At 42.7% G+C, this 26,974-nt stretch overlaps 1 protein-coding gene and 1 long non-coding RNA gene across 2 annotated transcripts in view; one reads left to right on the top strand and one right to left on the bottom strand.

Moving 5' to 3' along the window:
* The window catches only part of LOC309345700, a 46,963-nt gene that overhangs the window by 2,028 nt on the left and 17,961 nt on the right, over nucleotides 1-26,974 (bottom strand). The gene's annotated exons all lie outside the window — the stretch shown is intronic.
* The window catches only part of AQR (aquarius intron-binding spliceosomal factor), a 57,037-nt gene that overhangs the window by 28,378 nt on the left and 1,685 nt on the right, over nucleotides 1-26,974 (top strand). The window contains exons 20-34 of the mRNA XM_081858504.1: nucleotides 3,914-4,155; nucleotides 5,035-5,175; nucleotides 5,987-6,056; nucleotides 7,511-7,621; nucleotides 11,714-11,823; nucleotides 13,415-13,550; nucleotides 14,441-14,650; nucleotides 15,868-16,005; nucleotides 16,902-16,973; nucleotides 17,516-17,703; nucleotides 19,303-19,474; nucleotides 19,955-20,125; nucleotides 21,604-21,689; nucleotides 22,392-22,566; nucleotides 23,239-23,352. Coding sequence (XP_081714630.1) covers nucleotides 3,914-4,155; nucleotides 5,035-5,175; nucleotides 5,987-6,056; nucleotides 7,511-7,621; nucleotides 11,714-11,823; nucleotides 13,415-13,550; nucleotides 14,441-14,650; nucleotides 15,868-16,005; nucleotides 16,902-16,973; nucleotides 17,516-17,703; nucleotides 19,303-19,474; nucleotides 19,955-20,125; nucleotides 21,604-21,689; nucleotides 22,392-22,566; nucleotides 23,239-23,352 — 2,136 coding nt within the window. The remainder of the gene's footprint in view (nucleotides 1-3,913; nucleotides 4,156-5,034; nucleotides 5,176-5,986; nucleotides 6,057-7,510; nucleotides 7,622-11,713; nucleotides 11,824-13,414; nucleotides 13,551-14,440; nucleotides 14,651-15,867; nucleotides 16,006-16,901; nucleotides 16,974-17,515; nucleotides 17,704-19,302; nucleotides 19,475-19,954; nucleotides 20,126-21,603; nucleotides 21,690-22,391; nucleotides 22,567-23,238; nucleotides 23,353-26,974) is intronic.

Raw genomic sequence — 26,974 nt, 5'->3', positions numbered from 1 at the left:
CTGCATGGTATAAGAAGACCCCTTCCTCAAAGAGGCTTCTCACGTCATGCTGAGCAGGAACTGTCACCAGGGAAGGAGGGATGCTAGCTGCTGTCAAGCAGGTAAATGGATTTTTTAAAGAGTATGTACACACAGTTTTATTTTTTTAAATTTTTTTATTTGATTTTTCAACTTAAAATTTAACAGAGATATATCAAACATAGATCATAAAAACAAGATTCCAAGGAATGTCCTGGACTTCCATCCTCCCCTATGTGGGTCCTATTATTAATCAGTTTCTCCCACATCTTTTATGATAATCCAAACCCTTTACTTCTTCCATTATGTCCAGAATCAACCTTAAACTACAAGTGCTATTCCAGTCCTGCTAACGATCTTAACTGTTTACAGTGGTCTTTAAGATAAGTTCTAAATCAGGCTTCCTCGGATGTTTTGAGACTACAATTCCCAGCATCCCTGACCACTGGTCCCGCTTGCTAGGGATCATGGGAGTTGTAGGCCAAAAAAATATCTGGAGGGCCGAGGTTGAGGAAGCCTGTTATAAATTTTCCCCATTCCTTATTAAAATTTTGGTCTGCCTCATTTCTGACTCTTCCAGTCATTTTAGCCATTTCAGCATACTCCATTAACTTCTGTGCAGCCGTCTACACACATTTTTAAAAGAGTATTCGTTATTTGTCTAGTATTTGATAACATGGTAATAATACTGCAGGCCACGTTTGTATATATTGTTCCACATGGAGCACTGAATGGCCTTGGGGCTGCTTTGACTGACCTGGTGTCTCCACCAATAAAGGCACTGTTTTCTGGTGGTGACTCGTGATTGCACTGACACTTTCCCCCCCTGCCATTGCATTCATGTATGTCTTTGCTAGGAAGCAGCTGCTGTATTTTATGAACATCCTGCTCAGACATTACTTCCTTTGCACAGCTGTGCCCTAAAGCTGCTCTTTCTGGAATGGCTTCTCCGTGAATCAGATCCGGGTGAAAGTGACAAAGTAGTCTGTTTTGATTAGGATTTGAATTTCGCAACAACAACAACAATTGAAAACTACCGTATTTGTCGCCCCATAGGACGCACCGCCCTATAGGACGCACCTAGTTTTTTTTGGGGGGGGGGGAAATAAAGAAAAAAAATTATTTCCCCCCCAGGCACGGGGCTGGTGCAGGGGAAGCCCGAGCTTCCCCCGACCCCAGCCCCCAGAAGAGCCTGCTATCCGCAAGCCTAGGGAGCCGCGCCGGTCTCCCCAGGATTCCGGACAGCTGTGTGAAGCCCGGGTGTGCTGAGGCTTCCTAATGCAGGCAGCTCTGCGCAACCCTCCGGAGCCCGGCGCGGCTTGGCGCCGGGCTCCGGAGGGTCGCACAGAGCTGCACGGAGCCCGGGAGGGCAGGCAGCTCTGCGCAACCCTCCGGAGGCCAGCGCGGCTTGGCGCCGGGCTCCGGAGGGTCGCACAGAGCTGCACGGAGCCCGGGAGGGCAGGCAGCTCTGCATGATGCTCCGGAGGCCGACGTGGCCTGGCGCTGGGCTCCGGAGGGATGCGTAGAGCTGCACGGAGCCCGGGAGGGCAGGCAGCTTTGCGCGACCCTCCGGAGGCCGACGCGGCTTCGCGCCGGGCTCTGGAGGGTTGCGCAGAGCTTCCTGAAGCCTGGAGAGCGAGAGCCTCTCGCTCCCCAGGCTTCAGCGAAAGCCTGTATTCGCCCCATAGGACGCACCCACATTTCCCCTTCATTTTTGGAGGGGAAAAAGTGCGTCCTATAGGGCGAAAAATACGGTAATTTTAAAAATTCTACAAAATAATAGTTTTCAATTGTTGTTGTTGTTGTTTAGTCGTTTAGTCGTGTCCGACTCTTCGTGACTCCACGGACCAGAGCACGCCAGGCACTTCTGTCTTCCACTGCCTCCCGCAGTTTGGTCATCCTCATGTTTGTAGCTTCGAGAACACTGTCCAACCATCTCGTCCTCTGTCGTCCCCTTCTTCTTGTGCCCTCCATCTTTCCCAACATCAGAGTCTTTGCCACATTCCAATAATAACCTCATTATAACAATGCAAATTTATAATACAATTATTAATACCAATCATTCAAATACCAATTAATATAATTTAATTAAAATGGCCCCCTGTGTGCTAGATTTGGTGGCTTTTTGGTTTTCTTTATTTCTGCATTCCAAAATCTTACTAGTTTCAGTTACATCCCAGTCATCATAATAATCCCTTATACAACAACTGCAATATTAATAACTTATTTGTGTTGACACATTAAGTGATTTATAAAACATAAAATGAGGGACTCAAACTTTATCATTGTTCTTTCCTGTATGTAGCAATTATTCTGGCTGTGATGTTTCTTCCTGTCATTGTAAGATGTTATGTCTTTCTCCTGATTGTTGCTGTTATCTATTATGCCTTGGGCAGAGCTGATATCCCATTGTTGTTCCAGAAGCTTCACCATCATTCCATCCCATGCTTTGTTGTTTTGCACCAAGAACTTTTAACAATAAGCAAAAGTCGCTCTGTCCCAGTAAATAAACTGTTGTCACCATTTCCCCCCCTCAGCCTGGAAGGAAGTGCGGTCTGTCAAACTACAGATGACTCAATAAGAAACCTTTATCAGTTCCTTGGCAGAACACAGACTCCTTTCATCCTTCCAGCTGGATATATATGGCCAATTATCCTTCCAATTAAATTAAATTCCAAGTCCTTTAGCGTTATTCAATTCACTTCATAGATAATAAAGGATGGGAAAGAACCAGCTCTTGAGTTTCCCTTCCTTTTTCTCTTCTTTACACACAGAGTTCTGTTTGATGTTATAATCCATATTTTTAATTCAGTTTCCTCCATCCTCACTTGTACAAGTATAATTTTAACTAACATTCAGGAGAGGGTTGCCAAATCATAAATATAGAGAGGAAACCAAACTGTAGGCTTCACTGCCCCCCACCGTCTTTTGCACTGAACGAAGTCTTCTCTCAAATTCAAACCTTAACAACCTTGCAGTTGGTTCTGTTCCGCAATTTGTGATCTCAGCTCTTCTAGCACGCTCCTGTACTTTAGTCCAATTAAGCTCTAATTAACAGGAGAACCTCTGCTTCTTAATGGCAGCGTAGGATGCTAAAGTGAGGTTAACCAAACAGCTTCCAGTCTCCTCATGGAGCCACTGGAGGACAAGGGGGCATGGCCAAACATAAGGCTCTCCTAGGCTCATTCTCATAACAATAAACCATAGTTTATTATTATGTCTGACTCTTTGATTGAGGAGGGGCAGAACTGGTTTAATAGAACTTTTATGTGTATTAACCTTGAAGTTAAATTGGGGCTTGATCGGTAACAGCACTTAAGCTTGTTAGATAAGCATTCCTTTAAAAGTCCCCTCCTGCGCCTTATTCCCCACACCTTGTGTTTTCTCACTGTTTTTTACATTGTAACCTGGCCATTAATGCCCTGAAGAATTCAGCTACCAGTACTGCGCAGGATGAAGAAGATAGAATATAATCTATTTTGTCCATCTCAGTTACAGAATATTCACTCTGAAGTGAATAGCATGTTTGTTGTGATTCCATGTTTATAGCAACGTCGCTTTTCTGGCTAATGTTCCTGCAGATGATATAAAGATCACCATCGTAATTTTATTTTATTTTTTGTCAACTGCACTGAATTTGCTCATTCTAATGGGATAGTTTGGTAGTTAGAGGCTGTCCATAAATACTTCTTGTCTTGCTGAACTAGCTCTTTGTGGGCTGACGTCAGCTGAAAATCTAGTTACTGATTCAGTCTGACCAAACACCTGTCATTGGAAGAAAACTTATTTTCTCCGAAACACACAGAAAGGCTGAAATAGCTCGTGAAGTTGAGTGCAAATCTGTTTGAAACCAGAGTACAAAACTGGCATTAAATCATGTCCTGTTTTATTTTAGGCTGTTCTGGAGACTATAAGGAATTTGATGAACACCGACTGTGTGGTTCCTGATTGGTTACATGACATTATCCTCGGTTATGGAGACCCAAGTAGTGCTCACTATTCAAAAATGCCAAATCAGATCACCTCCCTGGATTTTAATGATACTTTCCTCTCCATTGATCACTTAAGAGCCAGCTTTCCTGGATACAGCATTAAAGTTACAGTTGAAGACCCTGCAATGCAGATTCCTCCATTCAGGTGAATTAAGAAACACCAGCTCTCAAATACTGCTCATGTTCATTCCAAGTCAGGCCTGCTCCCATCTGATTCTCATTTTCTTATGCATGGGCATGCCTGTCATAGAAAAGCATGTTAATGGTGGACAGCTTACGTTTCTGTGGAATTTGCATGTGTTGCACTTTGGGGGAACCACACAGAATTTTCCAGAAGGGCTCTTTTACACTGCTAATTCATAAGGTGCCATCTTCTGTTTGACTGATTTCCTGACTTTGGTAGCTTTACAACAGCGTTGCCAAAACTTGGGTCTCTCGCTATTTTTGTACTACAGTTCCCATCATCCCTGACCACTGATCCTGCTCGCTAGGGATGATGTGAGTTTTAGTCCAAAAACAGCTGGAGACCCAAGTTTGGGAAACGCTGTAAAGCAGTGTTTCTTCCATCTTCCATCTCTTCCCTCATGATTTTAAGAATGCTGTTTAACAGTAATTTCCTTCTTTGCGATTTTTAATGTATGTAGTCTCTGTGCTTCTTTTTTTTTTGCCTTTGTCTCATGGCTCTAGAAATCTACTTTATTGATATCTTGATGCCTGTCCTGCCATTACCTGCAGCAAATGCTGTCCTGTATATCAAATGGTCTCCTTATCTAGTCTCTCTCCTAAAAAACAACAACTCTTAAATTAAGAAAAGGAAAGCACACACACCATACTGTGTTCTCATGGGTTTCAGTCATCTCAGATTTAATCTTCCCTGCCTCATGCTGTCATCTTCATTTTGTTATAAAGGTCAAGGTTTGAGGGTACCGGGGCTAGCTAGTCTGTGGCGGAAAATAGTTCATTGGAAGAACAGTCTCATGTAAGAAATAACATGAAGCTGAAGAACAATGATTTCCCTCAATAGGATAACATTTCCAGTCAGAAGTGAAGCAGGAAAGAAACGGAAAGAGTGTGATGAAGAAAAAGCTGATGGCTCAAAAACATTGATTGTTGAGCCCCATGTCATCCCCAACAGAGGACCTTACCCATATAATCAACCCAAACGGTAATATCCGTGTACATCTTTCTAAAGGGATCGGTGTTGAGGGCATTTCTGTTACAAAATGTCTGTCAGTGAAACAATTTGTTAAAACATGAAATTATGTTTATAGGTCTGGATTTGCTTTCTCTATAAGTCGTTCTTTCCATATGTTTCAGATGTCATTATTTAGTTTATAAATATATATATATATTCAAATGAGAAGAATCATTTTCTTGAGGTAATTGTCAAGTGGGTTATCTTAATTTACTGCTTACAGAGTATTAAAGTGATCTTCAGATGTGCAAATCATATTTATACAGCTAAGTCAGTTTTGTTGGTAAAGCGTATGTTCTTATCATTGTTGAGTGAGCAGCTCCTCAACATATTGTTGGTGTATTTTTGTTTTGTATGGAGTCATGCATGTTAAAATGACATTTAGCAGTAAGTATCTAGTCCTTTCAAGCTCAGTGATAAAATATGACTTCTGACATTGATCAAATTAGCTGTTTTGGTCAATGGCTTTGCAATATCTAAATTACACGTGATGAACCGTCACTTAATAGTTTCAGAACAGTCATGTAATGACTTGGAGTACTGTAGTGTTATCTCAACCCTAAAGGCAGAAATTGATTTCTCTTGATATTTGTGAATTCCTTCATCTACCCAAATAATGTAAAAAGCATGTTTTCTTTAAGCAAGTTCAGGTCTCCTTGACTGCAAAGAAAAATAACATGAAGGAAAATATTCATGAAGACTATATTGAATAAATTCATATAACTTCAGTTTATTGTCTCATGCTCTGGATTAACTGAATTTACTTTAATTCAATTTTCAGCAATACAATTCAATTTACCCATACACAGATTGAAGCTATACGTGCAGGAATGCAACCTGGATTGACAATGGTAATGATGCATATTATTACATGTTTCCTCTTTTATTAACAAATTATGTTTTTTAATATTGTCTAATCTCTGAAGTACATGCAATTCTTATTTCTTCTGCCCACTGTATAAAATTAAATGGTGCAAAAAGCGTGGTGTGCTCCTTAACATTGAGTAGATTTGTATTTTTCACTATACACTTAAAGTGGGGAAGAAGAGGGGGGAAATGTATTTTTTCTCATAAAAAATAAAGCTTTACCAGCTGACCAAAACATTTCCTTTGACTGGAAATTTTTGTTCCATGTGGCGGAGCCAATATGAGTTTCAGTAATCAGAGTAATAGCTTTATTAGATCAAAAGCATTTTTAATGGCTTTTATGGGAGCAAATTCCTCCCTTTGGTTTTTCTATGGGGTTTCCCCTTTTTGGAGATTCAGGTAGTAGTAGTAGTAGTAGTAGTAGTAATAATAATAATAATAATAATAATAATAATAATAATATTTATACCCCGCCCATCAGTCTGGGTTTCCCCAGCCACTCTGGGCGGCTTCCAACAAAATATTAAAATACAATAGTCTGTTAAACATTAAAAGCTTCTCTAAACAGGGCCGCCTTCAGATGTCTTCTAAAAGTCTGGTAGTTGTTTTTCTCTTTAACATCTGGTGGGAGAGCATTCCACAGGGCGGGTGCCACTACCAAGAAGGCCCTCTGCCTGGTTCCTTGTAACTTGGCTTCTTGCAGTGAGGGAACCGCCAGAAGGCCCTTGGAGCTGGACCTCAGTGTCCAGGCAGAACAATGGGGGTGGAGATGCTCCTTCAGATATACTGGACCGAGGCTGTTTAGGGCTTTAAAGGTCAGCACCAACACTTTGAATTGTGCTCGGAAACGTACTGGGAGCCAGGTTCACAATAGAACCGTTAAATCAGATGTTGGGGACCTCCAGCCTACTGACCAAATTTGTCCTGGGAGGCTGTTTTCCCTAAGCCACACCCTGTCATATTATGCCAGCTTTGGGGCAAGTAAAGACAAATGTAGAATTGGCAGTTTTAAAAGTATACTCCTGATTGTTTTTGGCTATTGGGTACACTAAGGAGTTCTGCCAATGCCTGCTGAAAGCAGGGCTTGCATGGCCCAGCCAACTGTCCAGGTGGCCCATTGGAGACGCTCAGGATCCAGCCAGTGGCCTGTTTGCCACCCCTGCATTAAACTCTTTAAATGTGTCTTCAACATGATAATGTATACAGCCCATGCCTAGATGGCCAGGATCTACTTAATTATCATTCAGGTCCTTGGGATTCCCTTGCCAATTATTTCTTCTCATCTTCACATGCATTCACATGTATGTTTGTATTTACTCCCATTTACCTATGGGTAGTGGTGTTGTTTTTTAAAAAAACACTTACAGCTCTGTTCTTGCCTAATATATACTTTCTCAGAAGTTTGTCCCTCAATGAGAAATTCCTTTTCTTTTTGTAGGTGGTGGGGCCTCCTGGTACAGGCAAAACTGACGTGGCAGTGCAGATAATCTCTAATCTCTATCACAACTTCCCTGAACAGAGGACCCTGATCGTTACACATTCCAATCAGGTAAATGAACGTTGTGCCCTGTTATTCCTATGACTGTTCCTCACTTCAGTTTCAGAACATGTAATGCAGCTTGCAGGCATTCAGAGAAAGAAAGAGTTTTATCTATCAAAAAAAAAAAAAAGGAAAAGGTAAAGGACCCCTGGACGGTTAAGTCCAGTCAAAGGCGACTATGGGGTTGCAGTGGTCATCTCCATTTTCTTTTTTTCTTTTTTAAAAAAATAATATTTATTACTTTTAAAACTTACAATAAAGAAAAAGAAGAAAGAAGACAAAAGAGAGGAAAAAAAAGAACAAAAAAGAGAAAAAAACAATACAATACAATATATAAACTATACAAAACACAACCTTAACACATTAAACTAAACACAATAAACTAAACAAAACAATACAAAAACAATTTAAAAGCATACATCATACCTTTTCCATATTCTATCTTTCATTCCCTTGTTTCATCGACCTCCTCTCACCTCCCTTTTTGTATTCCATTTCTATTAGTTGTCTCAGCAATTCCTTTCCCTCTTTCTCTATTTTCTGTCATATAAATGTCTTAACATATTTTTAATCTTATTTTCCATTAAAACTAGTATACTTATTTAAGCTTAACTCCTTAAAACATTTCCACTAAGGCCATAAAATTTCATTCCAACATTTTTCTATCACTCATTAATTTTACAATATTTCTATATATAAACTTTAAATTTTCCAATCTTCTTCCACCAACTCCTCTCCCCGGTCTCGGACTCTGCCAGTCACTTCCGTCAACTCCATACAGTCCATCAACCTGGAGATCTTATGTCCGAGGCTCTTAACTCTTTTCCACGTCCCTTCTGCAGGTCTTCTTCATATTCTTTGATGCTAAAGAGCAGATCTCGGGGAAACTCCGACCTAACAATACTTTTATTCCTTCTCGACAGGTCAGCCAAATTTCCATAGTTAAAGCTAAGATCCATAAAGTATTTCAGGGCATGTTTCAAGATTCCTCCAAATCCAAAGGCCCCCAGAACTCCAATCTCCTCCTGACCCAAGTCCATGTCCCAAAAGTCAGTTAATCCCTGCATGGAGGGATCTTTCCAACTTTCCTTTTCCTGTCCAGGCCGGGCTCCGATCCTCAAAATCTGACTTTTTCTAGTTTCAATCATAAAAGGCCTCAACTTATAGTCCTCAATTTGCCTCTGTAAGGCTGAGGCTCCCACTTGTATTACTTTAGGTTCGACAACAACAACTTTCTCCTTCTCCTTTTCCACAATTTGTCCTGCTAAAGTAAATTCCTGTACCAAATCCTGAATAATTTCTGTTTTGGTGCTCACTTTTTGTCCCAAATTAATCACTTTTTGTCCCAAGTTATCAATTTTAGTAGTCAAAACATCCGTCTTCTTGTGAAGTTGTTCCAACGAGTAGTTTATCTTACATAATGCAGTCGTTAAGGCTTCTCCTGTCGACATTCTTAAATAGTCCAAGGTCAATCCCTGATTCTCACAGTTCTTATCATGCAGCTGGAGATTTCCCAGCTCCACTCTTGTAACAGTTTCAAAAACTCCCTCTAGACGGAAACAGTCTCCACTTGTATCAATCCTTTCAAGCACAGTTCAAAAAGTAAAGTTAGTTTCAATTTTCAGTTACTTTTCCTCCTTTTTAAACGCAAAAAGAGGACAATGGAAACAATATATTTCTCTTATTTAACTAACTGTCAACATACGTTCTCTTCACTGTCAATGAACTCTCCAAAAATGTCAATCTACTGGCAGCCCGTTTCCAGGTTCAGAGCAGTGGTAATTTAATTTTTATCACTCTCTCCTGCAGGCTACACAATCCAAAATTTCCCCCCTCTTCTCCTGCTTCCAAGGGGGACTTAATGATTTCAATCGATGGAAGTTTAATCCTTTACATAAGGCTTTCCAAGACCTTAGCTTGCAGCTTCTTTGCTTCAATCTATTTACAAAAGGGGAAGGCGGACTTCCTGTTTGAAACCTTCCCGTTTCGGTACCAAATTAAGACGTTTGTAAATCCAATTTTCCGTCAAATTGTCCACAGGAAAAAGTCAGCGCTCTCCGGCAACAGCAATGCAGCTTCACTCCGTGAAAAAAGCAATCAATTCGAAGCACCGCGCCACTCACCCCACGTCGCTCCGGATGCCCAAAACTGGGTTTCCCCACGAGCAGGGGAGGCACAAAGGGTGCCAGCCGAATCCCATGTTCACAAGCTTCTCCCACCTGTGATTTTAGTGGGTCTCCGCCTTCACCGTGGCGGTCAGACCCTGATTTCCATGGAGCAAATTCCTCCCGATCGGAGGAACTCCGCCATTGCCGGAGGCACCAACCCGGAAGTCCGGTGCTCATCTCCCTTTTCAGGCCGAGGGGCCCCCAAGTTGTCCTGGTCATGTGCCCAGCATGACTAAACCACTTCTGGCCCAACAGAACACTGTGACAGAAACCAGAGCGCACAGAAACACCATTTGCCTTCCCGAGGCAGTGGTACCTATTTATCTACTTGCACTGGTGTGCTTTCGAACTGCTAGGTTGGCAGGAGCTGGGACAAAGCAACGGGAGCTCGCCCCATCACAGGGATCCGAACCAGCAACCTTCTGATCGGCAAGCCCAAGAGGCTCAGTGGTTTAGACCTCAGCACCATCCGCGTCCCTGCATTTACCTTTTTATCTGGCTATCCTTATGTGCCACTGTGGAATGGGAGGCTTTAGGCTCTGGTGAAGCTGAGCGAAGTCTCAGCAAGCACCATGTGGTACTGCATTTTAGGCTCAAGATTTTAGCCTTAAGACAGCATCTCCATGCCACAGAGAGATGCTGCCATCATGTTTTATGGTGTCTTCACATGTATTCTGCATCATTGACACACCAGGGGCCCAGTTTGCATATACAGTGGTACCTCAGGTTACATATGCTTCAGGTTACATACGCTTCAGGTCACAGACTCCGCTAACCCAGAAATAGTGCTTCAGGTTAAGAACTTTGCTTCAGGATGAGAACAGAAATCGTGCTCTGGCAGCGCAGTAGCAGCGGGAGGCCCCATTAGCTAAAGTGGTGCTTCAGGTTAAGAACAGTTTCAGGTTAAGTACAGACCTCCGGAACGAATTAAGTACTTAACCTGAGGTACCACTGTATCACTTAGCCATAGTTTGCTTTTTTAAACAAACAAAAAACCAAAAAAGAAAACAAACAAAACATGAGTCAACCACAAGTTGTCCCACTCCTGTGGTTAGGTGGTCAAAACAAACTGTGATAAAGAAAGTGTCCTGTTTTTACATTTAATCATTAAAACAAACCAAGGTTTGTAAGCCAACAACAAACCATGGCTTCAGCTCAGCTCATGGTTTGTTGGCAGTAAATGAACCATAGTTAAGCCACTTAGCAGGGTTTTGGCATTATGTGTGAACCCTGCTAAGTGGCTTAACTATCGTTTTATATGATACATAATAATTAATAAATCACAGATAAAATAAATTGCTAAATTATGTATCTGAGTAGGCTTGCTGAAATAAATAAATAAAACAGCAAGTGTCAAAAAACAATATTGTGAGGGCACTGGCCTAATGTCAATAGGCATTGGACTAGATAGGAACATTGCTCTTTTCTAGAAGGGTTTTTATCAGCAAGTTTAAATCTTATACAGTCATACCTCCGGTTGTGAATGTGATCCGTGCGGGAGGCACTTTCGCAACCCGCAGCGTTCGTAACCTGAAGTGGCGCATCTGATGCACGCACGTGATGCGATTCAGCACTTCTGCACATGCACGTGACATCATTTTGTGTTTCTACGCATGCGCGAGCGCCAAAACCCAGAAGTAACCCGTTCCGGTACTTCCGGGTTTGGCACAGTCCATAACCCGCAGCGTTCGTAACCCGAGGTAAGACTTTACATAGGTGTATGTTTGGCCCAGGTTGGATTGAAAGAGGAGTTGGGTCCTTTGGAATCAAAAGGCAAGCTTTCCCTATGGTTCCCAGTGCAAATAGCCTCTTCATATTTGTTTCGTTTCAATTTCTACCAAAATAGGAATGGTTTTTCTAACATCCAGGGTTTCCCCGTAATAGCATCTGGATTCCTAAAATCTACTTTCCTGTTGCTCTTGTCAATCTCCAGGCCTTGAACCAGCTGTTTGAGAAAATCATGGCTCTTGACATTGATGAGCGCCACCTCCTGCGCCTTGGTCATGGGGAGGAAGCACTGGAGACAGAGAAAGATTTCAGCAGGTGAGCTGATAGCTCATAAGAAGCAGAACCGTGTAAAATGTATGCACATAAGGAAGAAGGGTAGGGAAGACCTGATAATTGTTTGTTTTTATGGGGGTGGTTTTCTGTTGGGTGCCTTGATTTCTCTGAACAGCTGAAGGGTACTTTATTTCTGAGTCCTGCAACTTGTCCAAAAGCTCCAGGAGTAATGGAAGCAGAGTGACTCCTGTAGACTGTTTCCATCGAATATATAAGGGAAGTTGCTGTGAATAATTGTAAAAAAACCAAATACAAAACCATTTCACAAAAGGGATTTAATCCCCGCCCCCTCCTTACAATAATAGAACCCAGGGTCATTCAGTGAAGCTGAGTGGTGGGAGATTGAAATGAAAGAAGAACCGTTTTCACACCATGCTTAGTTAAACTACAGAATTTGCTACCCCAAGAATGAGTGATGGTAATTGACTTGCATAGCTTTAAAAGATTAGAAAAATTTATGTTGGAATTTCAGTGACTACCAGTCACAATAGCTATATTGCCTCCAGCATCAGAGGCAGTGTGCTTCTATAATACCAGTTGTTGGTGATCACAACAAGCAGGAGTATGCTGTTGTACTCAAGTAGCTGGGGTAGCTCTGTTGGAAGAGCACGAGACTCTTAATCTCCAAGTCGTGAGTCTGAGCCCCATGTTAGGCAGAAAGATTCCTGCATTGCAGGGGGTTGGATTAGATGACCCTCATTGTTTAGTCGTTTAGTCGTCTCCGACTTTTCGTGACCCCATGGACCAGAGCACGCCAGGCACTCCTGCCTTCCACTGCCTCCTGCAGTTTGGTCAAACTCATGTTCATAGCTTCAAGAACACTGTCCAACCATCTTGTCCTCTGTCGTCCCCTTCTCCTTGTGCCCTCCATCTTTCCCAACATCAGGGTCTTTTCCAGGGAGTCTTCTCTTCTCATGAGGTGGCCAAAGTATTGGAGCCTCAGCTTCACAATCTGTCCTTCCAGTGAGCACTCAGGGCTGATTTCCTTAAGAATGGATAGGTTTGATCTTCTTGCAGTCCATGGGACTCTCAAGAGTCTCCTCCAGCACCATAATTCAAAAGCATCAATTCTTCGGCGATCAGCCTTCTTTATGGTCCAGCTCTCACTTCCATACATCACTACTGGGAAAACCATAGCTTTAACTATACGGACCTTTGTCGGCAAGGTGGTGTCTCTGCTTTTTAAGATGACCCTCATGGTACCTTCCAATCCTACAGTTCTGTGATTCATGTCCCATTGTGGGCTTCCCATTGGCATCTGGTTGGCCACTATGAGAACAGGATGCTGACTTGATGGGCCTTTGGCTCTTCTTGTGTTCTTAAACTGCAATGCAATGCAGCTTTGCAAACAATGAAGGAACTCCCTTGTTCAGAAGTGACTTGCTATTCACTTTGGAAGGTGGTTGTTTGGGAAACAAAAGTTCAAATCTTCCTCAGGTGCTTAATACTAATCACATGATACTTTGTGTGTTTGTGTCCATGCAGCTTTTTCACAGTCCAGAAATAAATTGGTAGTCAGCAAAACTGATTCAACCATGTACCTCATTCTTCACTGTATTAATCTGATTTGCAGGTATGGAAGAGTAAACTATGTTCTAGCACGGAGACTGGAGCTTCTGCGGGAAGTTGGCCGATTACAGGAGAGTTTGGGGGTCCCTGGTGATGTTTCCTATACTTGTGAAACAGCTGGCCACTTCTTCTTATATCAAGTAAGAAATTAAATAAAGATCAGGCGTGAACATAGCATTCTAAGGAACTTAGATGGGAAATTGGGATAAAGTTCTCAGAACTTGGACTGAAGAACCCGTTGTTTCACTCTCAAATGCAAATGGCAACTGAAGCTATAATTATGCTGTTACTTCTTTTTGTGCCTATTGTTTCCACCCTGTGTGCGATGAGTCATAATTAGAAAGGCCAATGTTCTTGCTTTGTGTGACTTTTGGCAAGGAGTCTGAACTGGCGTACCCTCTCTGCCTTGATTATATATTATATAAGCAGTAACCCACCTTGAATGTTGAGAGATGCATTCTAAAAGAAAAGAAAAGACTTTTTATTTGCAGGGGATCTCGGTGAGATGTTTCATATTTCCTAATGAAAAAAGTTATTTCAGTGTATTTGTAGATATGTTACAATATCTACAATATGGACTTACAATATGGACTTACAATGGTAATTTAAAATGTTGACCTTGTGTTCATAGACTAGGGTCCAGGGATGCACAAGTGGAAGGTACTTTCACATGCCCATAGTGGGTTTGCTGATTTCTGTCTTCCAGCTACATCTCCTTGGATGTCTTGAGTCCCATGCTAGAGAGGGGATACTTTAGAGCAGGCATGGCCAAACTTGGCCCTCCAAATGTTTTGGGACTACAGTTCCCATCATCCCTGACCACTGGTCCTGTTAGCTAGGGATGATGGGAGTTGTAGTCCCAAAACATCTGGAGGGCCAAGTTTGGCCATGCCTGCTTTAGAGGTTCCAGTAGAGTATGGAGAAAAAGGCCTAGTGCTCTCGCAGTGTTCTGTGCAAAACGCTTCGGATTCTGGCCGTAGTAAATACAAGATTGCAAAATAGCAATGTTAATGTGATCACTTTTTTCCAGGTAATGTCTCGTTGGGAAGAGTATATGAGCAAAGTGAAAGTTAAAGGCAGCAAACCTTCAGATGTTGCTGATATCTGCAGCTTCTTTCCTTTCCATCAGTATTTTGCAAATGCCCCTCAGCCAATTTTTAAAGGCAGATCTTACAATGAAGATATGGAAATCGCCGAAGGATGTTTTAGACATATTAAAAAGATATTCACTCAGCTCGAGGTAAGGTTTATAAGAAGTTAACTGTGGCATTTCTTTTTCTGTTATAGAGAGGGAAAGAAAGTTCTGATAATGAAATGAGTAACACTTCACATACTATACACACTATGTATACTGAATTTTCATAAGGTCCTGTAAATTGAAACTTGTCAAACAGTAAATAATGTAAACTTGGAAACTTTCTTGGGGTTGCAATTCTTTGAAGAGAAACGGTTGTACAAAAGATACAGCTGCATTTGTGTGTGTTAAATTCTATTACTATAAAGTATCCTATCAGGAGTGTTTTAACACCTGAAATGATATTATTTATTTTTAAAAATGTAAGTCATTGGAGATATAGCAGTATCAAAGTAGATATTTTTTTTACTTTGATGAGATTGTCCTAAAAAATAAAGAATATTTGAAGAATGGGGTTGAACAAAGGGAAGATAGAGCCTAAAACAGTAATCTTGGAAATACTAAAAACCATATGCAAAAATAGAATCAACAATTGGTGGGGTGCTTGCTTCTAAAAGCAAGTATCTTTTTTTATTAAATGATTATGCTATTCAGTAAAATGAATGAAATTAGAAACATATATACAAAGTAGGCAGAGTTTAATAAGAGGCTATAACTTTTCTAAGATCCTTTTGTAAGATGTGGGTTAGAAAACCTATATCAAGCAATATTTAAATCCATTTATGATGAAATGTTACTTTGTCTTATGTTATTATTTTCATAAGCATTCAAAAAAGCCTGTCCTGGTGGTATTGTGAATATGATGCTTGTTTTTAATGTATCTCAAAATTAATAGTAAAACCTGGGGGGGGGGGGAGAGAGAAAATAGATCTGCTCGTCCTTGTGCTTAGAGGTGTTTTTCTGTTGATCAGGAATCAATTGATCATTGTTGATTAGGGATTCTCCTAATTTTCCCAACTGTGCCAATTTTGAAATTCTGCACAAAGACAAATATACAGGAAGACAGATTGGTTGTCTATGCCCATCTGTGGAACCCTGCGATTGATTTTAAAGTAGGGAAGAACTTTATGCCCAAACATCTGTCTCTGACATTCAAATGAATGGGAAAATATGTGTGTGTGAGTTCCATCTGCGCTTCAGAGCACCTACAGACCCCTGGATTTTGCAACTGTTTTGTTTGGTGGCAAGTCACACAGTTTTATTGTAAGCGTGAGTATTCTGCATTGTTTCACAGAAGTGTGGCTCTCGTCTATTTTCTGTAGGAATTCCGAGCGTTTGAACTGCTCCGCAGTGGACTGGACAGATCCAAATACCTGCTTGTGAAGGAAGCAAAGATCATTGCCATGACCTGCACGCATGCTGCTTTGAAACGCCATGACTTGGTTGAGTTGGGTTTCAAGGTAATGCCACTGTGGACAAAATGCTAAGGCTTCCCTGTATTAATTGTGTGTCATCTGCTGCTGTTAGAGGGTTATTAAGGCAACAGGTAGGAGAAGGAATGCGTTGCAAATTGGCAAAAAGGATGGATGCTGGATTCAATTGGCCACAGCTTTATTTAGTTACTTAGCTATGTCATACACATAGGAGCATTGTGACAGAATATCAGTACTATTCTACCTGATATGGACTGTGGAACTGGTTTGCCTGTCCAGCCTCTTTTGTCCCTTGGGTACCATGGCTCAAGCCTCAGCCATGAAGCTCTGTACTACACCATATGGATAGGTAAAGAGCTGGTCATAGACCCAGAAGCCACCCAGATCTCCCGGATGTCTCACACCTTCACCATCCTGGAGGGAAACTTACCAGAGCAGCCCAACTCTGGAATGTTCTCTTGTGCCAAGATACCTTCTAATAGTCTCCAATCTATGAGCCTGTTCCTCTTCCCTGCCTACTTACTTTCAGGATCTGTTAGCAGGTACCACAAACACTGTGAAGTCTAATTGCAGGCATACCAAGCCAAGAACATACGTGTCAAAGATATAGAAAACTCATTCAAATGTTGGTTGCATTCAGCATCCTGTTAGGTTTGAGCTTGGTGTAGCTTCACTATATCCTGACTAGACATGTTCATATCTTTCAGGTAGCTCTGTTTATGCAAGCAAAAAAATGAGAAACCACTACTCAGAAAGTCAAATTATACAAGTTTTACTATGAGCAAAATACATTATGCACATACTATATTATTTAATAAATTACCAGGTGCTGTGTGCACACCAGTAAGCAAATGGCTTCCGAAATGAACTAATCATTCCCACATTAAAACAAAAACTTAACATATTTCTCTTTAACCTCCTAGTATGACAACATCTTAATGGAAGAGGCTGCTCAGATACTGGAGATTGAAACTTTTATACCACTCCTCTTACAGGTAAGAACACTAGCAGCAACTTCAGTTTATGACCATTATTTCAATGTAATTATTTTACTCTTTGTCCTTAAGATTGTATTGGTTAATAACATTAATTTTTTTACCATGCGTGAAAAAAGAAACATTCCAGTTGACACTTTTGTTATGAATGTTGGAAAGCCTTACGAATAAGGAACAATATCAGGAACCTAACAATGTAGCTGGGCTTATCTGGATTTAAAATAAGATTTATTTTCAAGAATTTGCCTTATGTAGGAATGATTTGCACAGGGAAGAAGACCACATTACTTGCTTCTTAGCACACAGTGGCCATAGAAGAAAAGACTGCAAGTGACAGTGTTGTAGTACAGAAGAATCTATTCTTCCTAACAGGTGGTTTTTTTTGCACCTCTTCATTTATGAATACAGAATAAAGATGAAGCTATACATTTTTCTAGCTTTCAAAGTAATGTTCACCACAGTACAGTAAATGTAGAGCTCAAAAATAGTGGTCACTAATAGTTCCAGCATTTCAACCCTGGCATCTTGCTTGTTTTCGATAGAATCCCCAGGATGGATTCAGTCGACTGAAGCGGTGGATTATGATTGGGGACCATCATCAGTTGCCACCAGTCATTAAAAACATGGCTTTTCAAAAATATTCGAACATGGAGCAGTCTCTTTTTACGCGTTTTGTCCGTGTGGGAGTGCCAACTGTTGACTTGGACGCTCAAGGAAGAGCAAGAGCAAGGTAAGGCAACAGGAAAATAAAAATTATAGGAGGTCTTGTATGAAGGAAAACTATCCATACAGATATTGAAGCCTGTCTTGAAGGCTATGTATGCCTAATGATTACTATAACTAGTTTTTCGTAGCGGTGGACTTTTCTCTCTTGTCAGTTTCATAACAGAAGCCACTCCACCTTTTACAGTGTTCAAATTGTAATGCTAAGGTTATTGAATGAACTGAAGAAGGCAAATAAGCCATTTCAAATCATGCATTACTTCTCTAGGCTATAATGATGGAGGAGGAGCATGCTGTGAATTGTGCTCAGTGACTCACTCAGGTGATACGCAGTGGTATCAGCAAATACAACCTGAAGTGAACATTGTTTGTAGGTGAATAATGACTATCAGTTCTGTTCTTTAAAGCCCCCTTGAAACATTGAAAGTAATTTTGTATCAGTATCCAGTGCACTTAACCCATTATTGCAAAGATTTATGCTTGTGCAATGGAGCATTCTATCCTCACCCTGAAACCTTCTGGTTTGGAGGGTCGTGTGAACCCCCCCGAACAGATTTGGAGGGGCATGGGGGAGGATAGAGTGAAAGTTCTGTTGAGCAAGCATAAATCCTTGCACTCACACAGCGGCCAGATTTTGACCGTTGGGCAGGGTCACCCACCTATCTGTCGGGATTCAAGCCTATATCAGTAGTAACTGGCACTCTCCCAGGCACCCGGCTTGATCTCCTGTTGACCTCCCTGTCTGCATTCCCCAGCAAGATCCAGGCAAGGTCACGATAGGCGATTCTTCTCAGCGTGAGAAGAACACACACCCTCTTTGTTGGCCCCCTCCCCCCCCCCGGCAGGGGAAAGAGATAGACAGAAACATATTTACATGCCTTTATTTCTGTCTTTGCAGCGTTACAAAAAACATGACTGCTCTCTTCAAGCTCCAGCAGTCGAGTGAGAAACACTTCCTGTACTTCCTGTACAAGAGCAAAAGGAAGAGCTCATATTACACTCTGAGCTAATTCCAGTGCTTCGCACTGTGAATTGACTGTCCCTCTGTTTCCCACGGAACAGTCCCAACATTCCATCATGTGATGTTTTCAAGCTAGCAGCTCGCAGCTGCATTGCTTCTATATCGTAACACTATCAATCCCATGGTGTCACAAATGAAATTGAGGGATTTGGTGCTTTGAAGTCTCAAAGTCAGGACTTCAAAGCACAAACAGGCAGCAAGATGCTGCTTAAAGGAAGGTTCCCTCCTTTGTTTCAGCTGTTTCACTGCAAACCCCTTTAAGTGCTTTGAAATCTGTGTTGCATCTTATTCTACTTATTGGTACAATTCCAAGTGTTGGCGATTACCTGTAGCAATTTAAATATTTCAGACCTTACAGGAGTCTGGTTGTTCTAAATGTGTTCTCCTTTTATTGTGATTCTCATTTTGCAGAATTGTTCTCTTTCCTTGCTCCTCACTGTGGTCCAACAAACATGTTTTGTAATAATGTATTTGCTTTTCATGCATGAAATTGATTTTAAAAGCGACATGGAGAAATAGTAAAGGAATATATTCACTCATGTTGACAATTGACAATAATTGTCTTCAACTCTATTTCCCATAAAGCTTATGCAATCTCTACAACTGGCGTTACAAGAACCTGGGTAACTTGCCACATGTGCAGCTCTTGCCAGAATTCAGAACAGCAAATGCTGGTTTCCTGTATGACTTCCAGCTCATAAATGTAGAAGATTTCCATGGCGTAGGAGAATCTGAACCCAATCCTTACTTTTATCAGGTAAGGGGGAAACAATTCATAATAGTTTTGGTACTCACATCAGGGTGTGTATTTACTATGAAAACAGAATGCAAGTTTTAGTTTTGTAATATTAAGTTAAATTGCCAGCACTGGGCAATAGAAATCTTCCCTCCATCACTACCACCCCAGCGTACAGAAAAAATATATCTTATGGGTTGCGGGTGATGGAGACCAGTTGCAGTTCGTGCCACTTGGCTGGAAGTGGGAATGTTCCATTCTGAGAGGTATATGTAAATATGTGTGCATATACATCTGTATACTACCATAGTGTCTTAAAAAATTGTCGCTATACAGATGCCAATAGCATTTAAATTTCCTTTTTTCACTCTCAGGAAGTCATATCAAGGAAATGTCTTTAATAGGCAGGAGTCATGTTCTCCCAAGTGGTGGTTTTGCTCTATCCTAGCTGCATGAATATTATCTGACCAAGTGCATAAAACAAGTTCCTCTCCTTTGCAGAATCTTGGTGAGGCAGAATATGTTGTTGCACTGTTCATGTACATGTGCCTGCTAGGATACCCTGCAGAGAAGATAAGTATCTTGACAACCTATAATGGCCAGAAACACCTCATTCGGGATATTATTAATCAGCGTTGTGGGAATAACCCAATGATTGGAAGACCAAACAAGGTAACATTCCAGATACTATTCACTTGCATCTTCCTTCCTTCCTTCCTTCCTTCCTTCCTTCCTTCCTTTCATATATTTATAAACCAACCTACTAGTAGGATTTTTAGTTTGTTCACTGGTTGAGCTGATTGCCGCCCTTGGATTGGATGCCACTATGTCATTTGTTGTTTTTCCTGTCTAATGTTGAGCCTAAAAAGCAAATTAGGCACAGAGATTCTAGCTGGTGAATTGCAGGAGATAATATAGCAAATTATAATTAGATATCAGATTTATATGCAAATGGATTTTTGAGTCATTAGTTCACAAAAGGCATAGCTTTGTATCTTGAAGGAGAATATTTTAATTATTCAAGACTTCTTCAAAAGCAAAAATAAGCCCGGAAATAGAGCACAAGATGTTATAATGGCTAATTATATTGCATAGGCTTTTGCCAAGGCTTGCCCCATAGTGGTATTTATAAGCAACATCAATTAAGATTAGGAAAACTGTAACCATTAGTAGCTACATTTCAGGAATCACATTACTATGCAAGAACATGATATACGGCGCCTCTTAAATTTTGCACAGATGTTTTTTGATGAAAACATTAAATTTTAAATAAGCAAAGTATGCATTTTCTTTGTATTCCGAAAACAGTGTAGTTAAGGCACACATCTCTGGTTTTAGTGCATATTTCATCATTTTTATTGCATAAATGGCCTTTGGTGCATATATTCCAGGAATAAAACAGTACCAGGTACTGCATATGTCACCAACTAAAAGCTCCAGTTTTGCAGGCGTAGTTTTGGAAACATTGGATCTAACAATAGTGACGGTGTTGTCAGGCAACCCTTTGATCCCCAGGAAGGCCATTGAGAGACTGTAGGATACTGTGGACCTCCCTCTGCACATGCTTTCCGGTAATATGTTGTGGTTCGAGAATCCACAGGGACCACAGCCTCCTTGATTCCCAGACATGCACATTTGTTTATTCATAAATCTTTTACATCCCATTTCCTCATTAGTATGTGGATTTTTAAAATAATAAACTAGATTTGTATTGAAGTACATACTTAAATATGTATTTTGTCCCAGTGTACACATTTCTTGAGGAATCTATCCTAAAATAGACATTGTGGAAAAATTCAGAAAAGTGAGAAATCCAAAGGATAGTTACATTCTAATTTGTATCTTAGTCTGGGAGGTATAAGTCAGGTCAGTTTGCTTAAAAATGCAGATGAACAAAATTTTCCTCCATCCCTAACTCAGAAGCTGTGTTTGTGCATGCATAGTCATCTGGATTTCTCCGATTATGTCTAGGAGTTTCCATTACAAAGACGGGTGTTTTCCCTGTTGCCCCGTTCCTGTTTGCAATGGAGTAAATTTCCACCATCTTTTCAGAAAGAAGCCTTTCAGCTTAGCACCAAAAGGCCAGCTTGCTTTCACTAGCCTATGCCAGTGAGATGCCAGTGAATTAACACTCTCCATGTTTCTGCTAGGTGACAACTGTGGACCGCTTTCAAGGTCAGCAAAATGATTATATCATCCTTTCACTTGTGCGAACTAAAGCGGTTGGCCACTTGAGGTAAGTAATAACGTATCTTTGCAAAGGGCAGAGTCCAAGCAGTGTCGTGTAGTAGTCATAAAGATGGCTCGGGCAGAGCTCAGTAGAGCCTTGCTTATCTCTCACCCATTCATTACTCAGAATGTATTTTCCCGCATGTAGAATCCTCCAAACTGCACCCGCTACATTTGTGAGTTTCGTTAATAAGCACACCGTCTTGTGATAAATTTAATTGGGTATCATTGGTGCTAAACCTCAACTGGAATTAACTCTTGCAAGGATGACTGATCAACCTACGCTTTAGTGAGATGTGGATTACGATAATCCCCATAACGGTAAATTATAATTCCTGTGGTATTTGAATATGCATACGGATCCACAAATAATAATTGGAGTTGTTGATATTGTATCTAAAAGGTGAGGTCATTGTGATCAATGGCATCTCCAGAGCTTCGTAGGAGAAAGTGTGCAGTGGTGGGGAGGCAGACCATTAAGTACCTTTAACAGTTGAAGAGGAAATAAAATGTTTTGCAGATTTTCCTATGTCAGATCAAACTGCAACCTAATGGTGCTTAAAATATTATCCCCATGACCTCAGGAGTAGAGCACAAGTCATGCATGCAGGAGATCCTAGCTTTAATTCTCAGCATTCAGGTAGTTCTGCAAAGTTTATAGCAATTGTAGTTTATTCTAACGTGTCAATTTCATTCTTATTTCTTGAAGGGATGTTCGGCGTTTGGTGGTTGCTATGTCAAGAGCAAGACTTGGGCTTTATATTTTTGCCCGAGTATCGCTATTCCAGAACTGTTTTGAGCTGACTCCAGCTTTCAGCCAGCTCACTGCTCGCCCTCTTCAGCTGCATATAATCCCTACGGAGTATTTTCCAGCAGCCCGGCAGGTATGGAGAGCTGTCTTGAATTACATAAATACAGTCCGATTGAAACAGTGGGTTGTATCCAAGCAGACTTGCACTCACACCACAAGACTTCCCCTTCTGCTCCTACCATGCGCCCACAAAATCCTTTGGAGCAATTTTTGAGCATGCACCGGTGGCGGGAGGGAGAGGAGAAAAAGATGAATTTTCATTGCAGAAGTGGAAGTCTGGTTGTCTGAACAGCACAGGGGGTTGCATGCTACCAAAGGAGTATAGCTCAGTGGTAGAGCATGTGCTTTGCATGCAGACCACATTTCATTGTTCAGCATTCTTCATCTTTTTTCATCATTTGAATGTGTTTGAATACCTGTTCTTAACTTCTTCAGGAGTTTAAATAGTTTGTTTTATATTTTTGTGAACTGCTTAGAGGTTTTCTTACAGTTACGTGGTATATATATTTTTATTAAGTAAAGTGGGGCTAGGAATGCCTGTTGCCTAAACTCATAGGGATCAGTGTAAACAATCCTGAGCTAGATGGACCAGTGGTCTCCCTCAGTGTAAGGGAGCTTCGCCTTTTCCTTCCTAAGGCATAACTTTTATTGGTTGGATTTTGAATATTTTATCTTACTACAAAAGTGCTCTTATGTTCATTTTTTTGCTTTAAATATCTCAATAGTACTTTTTCCCCTCCTCTAGAATGGAGAACACCCATCTCACCAAGTCCATGTTATAAAGAATATGCCTCAGATGGCCAACTTTGTGTACAACATGTATATGCACATGATACAGAATACACGCCAGCACAGACAGGTAAATATTACTGAAAGTTGAGAAAACGTACTTTTTAAAATTGGGAATGCTTTGAGTGAAAGCACTCTTAATTAATCTTTGATAACAAGTAAGTTAGTAAATGTCTGACCTCTTCCTTTGAACTTGCAAAAGCAGTGTTTCTGAAATCTGTCATACGATTGGTTTCATACCTTTAGCATTAATTTGAGTCTTCATGAAGCATAACAATTTCAAACCTATTTTTATAAAACAGAATGATAAGGCCTTACCATTACCTTGATGTCCTCGTGTTTAGCAAAACGAAAAGAGCATTCATTTGGAAGTCTGGCTGATTATGTTGATATAAATCTGGATAGTTTTTTGAGGTGGGGGGTGGTCTTAAAATATTCTCTTGGAAGAAAAATAAACCACTTGATGCCATTGATCATCCTGTGACATGAAAAACACCTTTTGCATATTGGTTCTACTGTTCTGCTAGAACAGGCTTGTTGATATGAACAGGAGTTGCACTGGCTACATTCTCTGAAAAACAGTCTGCATGCTCAGTTTATGTTCGAACACTTACAGGCTATAGTGCAATGACTGGATAACCTTGTAAGTCCATAACTCATGCAGACTTGCAGCAAATGCTCTGGTATGTATTCTCTGTAGCACTACTGAGATGTTATTTTTACCATCACATTAGTCCATACTTACCAAAAGAATCGAATAACCATTATCATGCATGGATACCAGCTGCATCGCAGAAGGAGTCTCATTTTGTATCCGGCAGCATGAAATATATATTTTTCCAGGGACAAAGGAATCCCTTATTTGAGAGATTCAGCTTTCCTTAATCCCTATAATTAGTCTCCCCAAAATAGCATTTTGGCCACATATTAAGAGATCCAGATATAGTAATTTCAAAGTTTGAGTGTCGTTCTTGAAATCTCTCCTCTCCATGACATGGCTGTCAGAAACATGAGTTAATAGCAGATGCAATTTCAGTTTAATAGTGTGCGGAAATGCTAGTGTGAAAGAGCTCATTGGAACAACGAAATGGAATAGTGGAAGAGATGTGGAGGAAGGTGGGTGGGGTTCTCTGCTATCTTTCCAGAGTTGGAAATGGATATTTTTACAGTGGTACCCCGCAAGACGAACCCTCGGAAGATGAAAAACTTGCTAGACGAAGGAGTTTTTCATTTTCGTAGCCGCTTCGCAAGACGCATTTCCCTATGGGCTTGCTTTGCAAAACGAAGCTTGCCCCGCAAGCTCCGGGGATAGCGGGGAAGCTCAGCGCGTCTTCCCCGCTGTCCCCGGACCCCTTTTGAACCAAGGGGTGGCAACGGGGAGAAGCGATTCTCCCCGCTGCCCCCTCCCTTGCTTTAAAACAGGTCCGAAGACAGAGGGGAAGGCGCGTGCGCCTTCCCCTCTGTCCCCGGAGATTGCGGGGCAGGCAACGGGGAGAAGCAATCTTCTCCCCGCCGCCCCTTGCTTTAAACAGGTCCGGGGACAGAGGGGAAGGCGCGCGGCGCTTTCCCTCTGTCTCCGGACGGTCTCCATAGGAACGCATTGATTGATTTTCAATGCATTCCTATGGGAAACCGTGCTTCGCAAGACGAAAAACTCGCAAGAAGAAAAAACTTGTGGAACGAATTAATTTCGTCTTGCGAGGCACCACTGTATTTAAAAAAGTTCCATTGTTATTTCAGAAATATGTGCAACACCATATACCAAAATCCATACAAACAACAATAACAGTGTTTTAATAATCAAGACACTATACTTCTGTTGATACAGCCTAGAACAGTGTTTCCCAACCGGTGTTCCGCGGCACACTAGTGTGCCGCGGGACGTCGGCTGGTGTGCCGTGGGAGGGAGTCGGGCGGCGAGAGGCGGGGCGGCGGCGGCGACACACGCGGGGCGGGGAGCGAGCTCCCTCCCACATCCCATCGCCCCGTGCTCCGCGCTGGTGTCCGCAAGCCTTGCGCACCCGGGGGATCTCCCCCCGGGAGCGCAAGGCTTGCGGGCAGCAGCCTGCAGCGCGGATCACGGGGCGCCCTTCGGAGGACGCCCCGTGCTCCACGCAGGTGTCCGCAAGCCTTGCGCACCCGGGGGATCTCCCCCCGGGAGCGCAAGGCTTGCGGGCAGCAGCCTGCAGCGCGGAGCACGGGGCGCCCTCCAGAGGACGCCCCGTGCTCCGCACTGGTGTCGGCCAGCCTTGCGCACCCAGGGGATCTCCCCCCGGGAGCGCAAGGCTTGTGGGCAGCAGCCTGCAGCGCGGAGCACGGGGCGCCCTTCGGAGGACGCCCCGTGCTCCACGCAGGTGTCCGCAAGCCTTGCGCACCCGGGGGATCTCTCCCCGGGAGCGCAAGGCTTGCGGGCGTCAGCTGGCAGCGCGGAGCACGGGGCGCCCTTCGGAGGACGCCCCGTGCTCCACGCAGGTGTCCGCAAGCCTTGCGCACCCGGGGGATCTCCCCCCGGGAGCGCAAGGCTTGCGGGCGTCAGCTGGCAGCGCGGAGCACGGGGCGCCCTTCGGAGGCCACCCCGTGCTCCGCGCTGGTGTTGGCAAGTCTTGCGCACCGGGGGATCTCCCCCCGGGAGCTCAAGGCTTGCGGGCAGCAGCCTGCAGCGCGGAGCACGGGGCGCCCTCCAGAGGACGCCCCGTGCTCCGCGCTGGTGTTGGCCAGCCTTGCGCACCCGGGGGATCTCCCCCCGGGAGCGCAAGGCTTGCGGGCAGCAGCCTGCAGCGCGGAGCACGGGGCGCCCTCCAGAGGACGCCCCGTGCTCCGCGCTGGTGTTGGCCAGCCTTGCGCACCCGGGGGATCTCCCCCCGGGAGCGCAAGGCTTGCGGGCGGCAGCTGGCAGCGCGGAGCACGGGGCACCCTTCGGAGGACGCCCCGTGCTCCGCGCTCGTGTTGCCAAGCCTTGCGCACCCGGGGGGCGCATGGGGCGCCCTGAAACAGAGGGTTCCCCATGCTGCGGACTGTAGCCTGCCGCCGGACGCGCGGGGCGCCCTGAAGCAGAGCGCCCCTCGCGCCAGGCAGACATGGGCCAGCCCCACAAGCTCGGGGGACAGCGGGGAGGCGCAGCACCGCCATCCCACTGTTCCCCGACCTGGTTTTTTGGGGGGGAAATAAAGGAAAAAATTTTTTCCTTTATTTCCCCCCTCAAAAAAGTAGGTGCGTCCTATGGGACGGAGCGTCCTATGGGACAAAAAATACGGTACTTACTATTTCATAATAAAGTAATTATAAAATACTTTCTTTGTGTTTATTTGATTCCTATTAAAGAGAGTTACTTTATATATAGTCAATATAGGCACAGAGTTAATTTTTTAAACATTTTCTAATGGTGGTGTGCCTCGAGATTTTTTTCATGAAACAAGTGTGCCTTTGCCCAAAAAAGGTTGGGAAACACTGGCCTAGAATAACATTCACTTGTTTTTTTTCTGCTGCATCACACTATTGACATGTGATCTACTAAGACCCCTGGATCCTGTGCAGCTGGTTCTTCCTGCCTAAGTGTAGAACAGGGGTCAGCAAACTTTTTCAGTAGGGGGCCGGTCCACTGTCCCTCAGACCTTGTGGGGGACCGGACTATATTTTTTTGGGGGGGGGAATGAATGAATTCCTATGCCCCACAAATAACTCAGAGATGCATT

The sequence above is a fragment of the Podarcis erhardii genome, assembly GCF_964252035.2.
Source record: "Podarcis erhardii genome assembly, chromosome: 1".
NCBI classification, from domain to species: Eukaryota; Metazoa; Chordata; class Lepidosauria; order Squamata; family Lacertidae; genus Podarcis; species Podarcis erhardii.
The sequence above is the reverse complement of the archived record's forward strand: the minus strand, read 5'-3'. Positions and strand labels throughout refer to the sequence as shown.